At 42.7% G+C, this 1,856-nt stretch overlaps 1 protein-coding gene across 5 annotated transcripts in view; it reads left to right on the top strand.

Moving 5' to 3' along the window:
* Nucleotides 1-1,856, top strand: part of Kmt2a (lysine methyltransferase 2A) — an 81,717-nt gene that overhangs the window by 71,250 nt on the left and 8,611 nt on the right. For all 5 annotated transcript variants that reach the window (XM_029543345.1, XM_029543343.1, XM_021206517.2 and 2 more), the window contains one exon: nucleotides 699-773. In XM_029543345.1, coding sequence (XP_029399205.1) covers nucleotides 699-773 — 75 coding nt within the window. The remainder of the gene's footprint in view (nucleotides 1-698; nucleotides 774-1,856) is intronic.

Here is a 1,856-nt window from a genome sequence, read left to right as displayed (position 1 = left end):
CTAAAAAAAAAAAAAAAAAAAGGAAGTGTACATCCTAAAAAAAATACATAGACAAGCACGTATGAAGATTTAGTAAGACTGGGTGTGAACTGGGCATGCTGAAGTACCCTGCAATCCCACCACTCCAGAAGCAGAGCCAAGAAGATTGCCACACATTCAAGACCAGTTTGGGCAACACCGTGAATTCCAGGCTAGTCCAGACTACAGTATGAAACCTTGTCTCTATTAAAAATAAAAGAAAAAGGGATCATAATGATCCTGTCCTTTTATATATTAACTTTGGTTGTGGTTGAGACAGGGTCTCACAGTGTACCGTCACTGGCCTGGAACTCACTGTAGATCACACTGACTTCAAACTCACAGGGGTCCCTGGGCTTCTGCTTCCAGAGCGATGAGACTGAAGGCGGGCACCACTACACCCATCCCTGCTAACCTTTAGGTTAGGAATGGTGATACATCAAGGGACATGGATACTCTGGGGATTCAGGAAGTATGAGTATCGTTACTGCTCTGGCCTGTGGTAAAAAGAAGCTGCTGAACAGTGTGCCTGGTCGCTTCCCACGTATCAGATTGACTGAGGATATCAGGGCACTGATGTCAGCTGCAGTCGTTCTCCACACCAAGGGCCGTGCTGATGCCAGTAAGACGTGATGGCACAAATTCTCTCCCGCCTTCAGTTTTCTTCTGTTTCCTTTCAGATGCCTGGAAGTCACTGACAGATAAAGTCCAGGAGGCACGATCAAATGCCCGCCTGAAGCAGCTCTCGTTTGCAGGTAACGGCTGATTATCTTGCTACAACCTCCAAATATTCTGGCAGCTTGTTAGTGTAAGCCGCAGAATTGAATTTAAAAAAAATAAACTATTTAAATAAATAATTCAGGGCTTTAGGATGTAACTCATACACCATCCAGTTTACCCATTTACATTCAGTTCAGTGGTTTTCAGTATATCTATCCACAGATGTGTGCTACTATCTTCTGACCTAAGCTCATGCCTGACCCTGGTACCTGTGGATCTGCCTGGTCTGGATCACTCACATAAGTGAATCTTTTTTTTTTTTAAAAAAAGATTTATTTATTTATTATATGTAAGTATACCGAAGCTGTCTTCAGACACACCAGAAGAGGGAGTCATATCTCGTTGTGGATGGTTGTGAGCCACCATGTGGTTGCTAGGATTTGAACTCAGGACCTTTGGAAGAGCAGTCAGGTGCTTGCCTGCTGGGCCATCTCACCAGCCCATAAGTGAATCTTGATCCGTGACTGTCTTCTTTCCATCTGTGCTTTCAGTCCTTCCTACACTAGGGCATGGAGCTCAGTGCTCATGATCAGCTCCCTCGAGCGAGGCTCCCTAGCACCACAGTAGTAGGATTTATTTCTGTGTGCCACAGACATAAACTTCATGTTTGTTGGCGTTGTATATGATCCTAGCACAAGTACAACCTTAAAACAGAGAGTTGATTCACAATAAACACCTTCATTCTGTATCTAATAATAATAATAATAACACTAGATTTTATTTTTTTTTTTTTTTGCAATACTGGGGGTGGAACCTAAGATGTCAGACATATTAGGCAAGTACTCGACACAGCCATATTGAGAGGCCCTAAGAAGTCATATTTTAGTTGAAATATTATGCTTAATAACATGAATGTTTGCCACTGCAGAAAGTATCATGACAGTGATTACAGAACCTCAGCTATAGTGTGTTGTTTCTTTAAAATGCCTTTTAACCATCCGTGCCCAAACATTTATACAAATGTGCATGTCTGCCTTCCTTCTAACCCTATTCCACCCTAATCCCTCCTGATCCTCTGACACCAGCTAGAAGAGAAAGAAGGTTAGAGGGGAAAGGGG

This window comes from Mus pahari, chromosome 10 (assembly GCF_900095145.1).
Source record: "Mus pahari chromosome 10, PAHARI_EIJ_v1.1, whole genome shotgun sequence".
Classification (NCBI taxonomy): Eukaryota; Metazoa; Chordata; class Mammalia; order Rodentia; family Muridae; genus Mus; species Mus pahari.
Note: the sequence above shows the minus strand (reverse complement) of the source record. Positions and strands in the feature narration are given on the sequence as shown.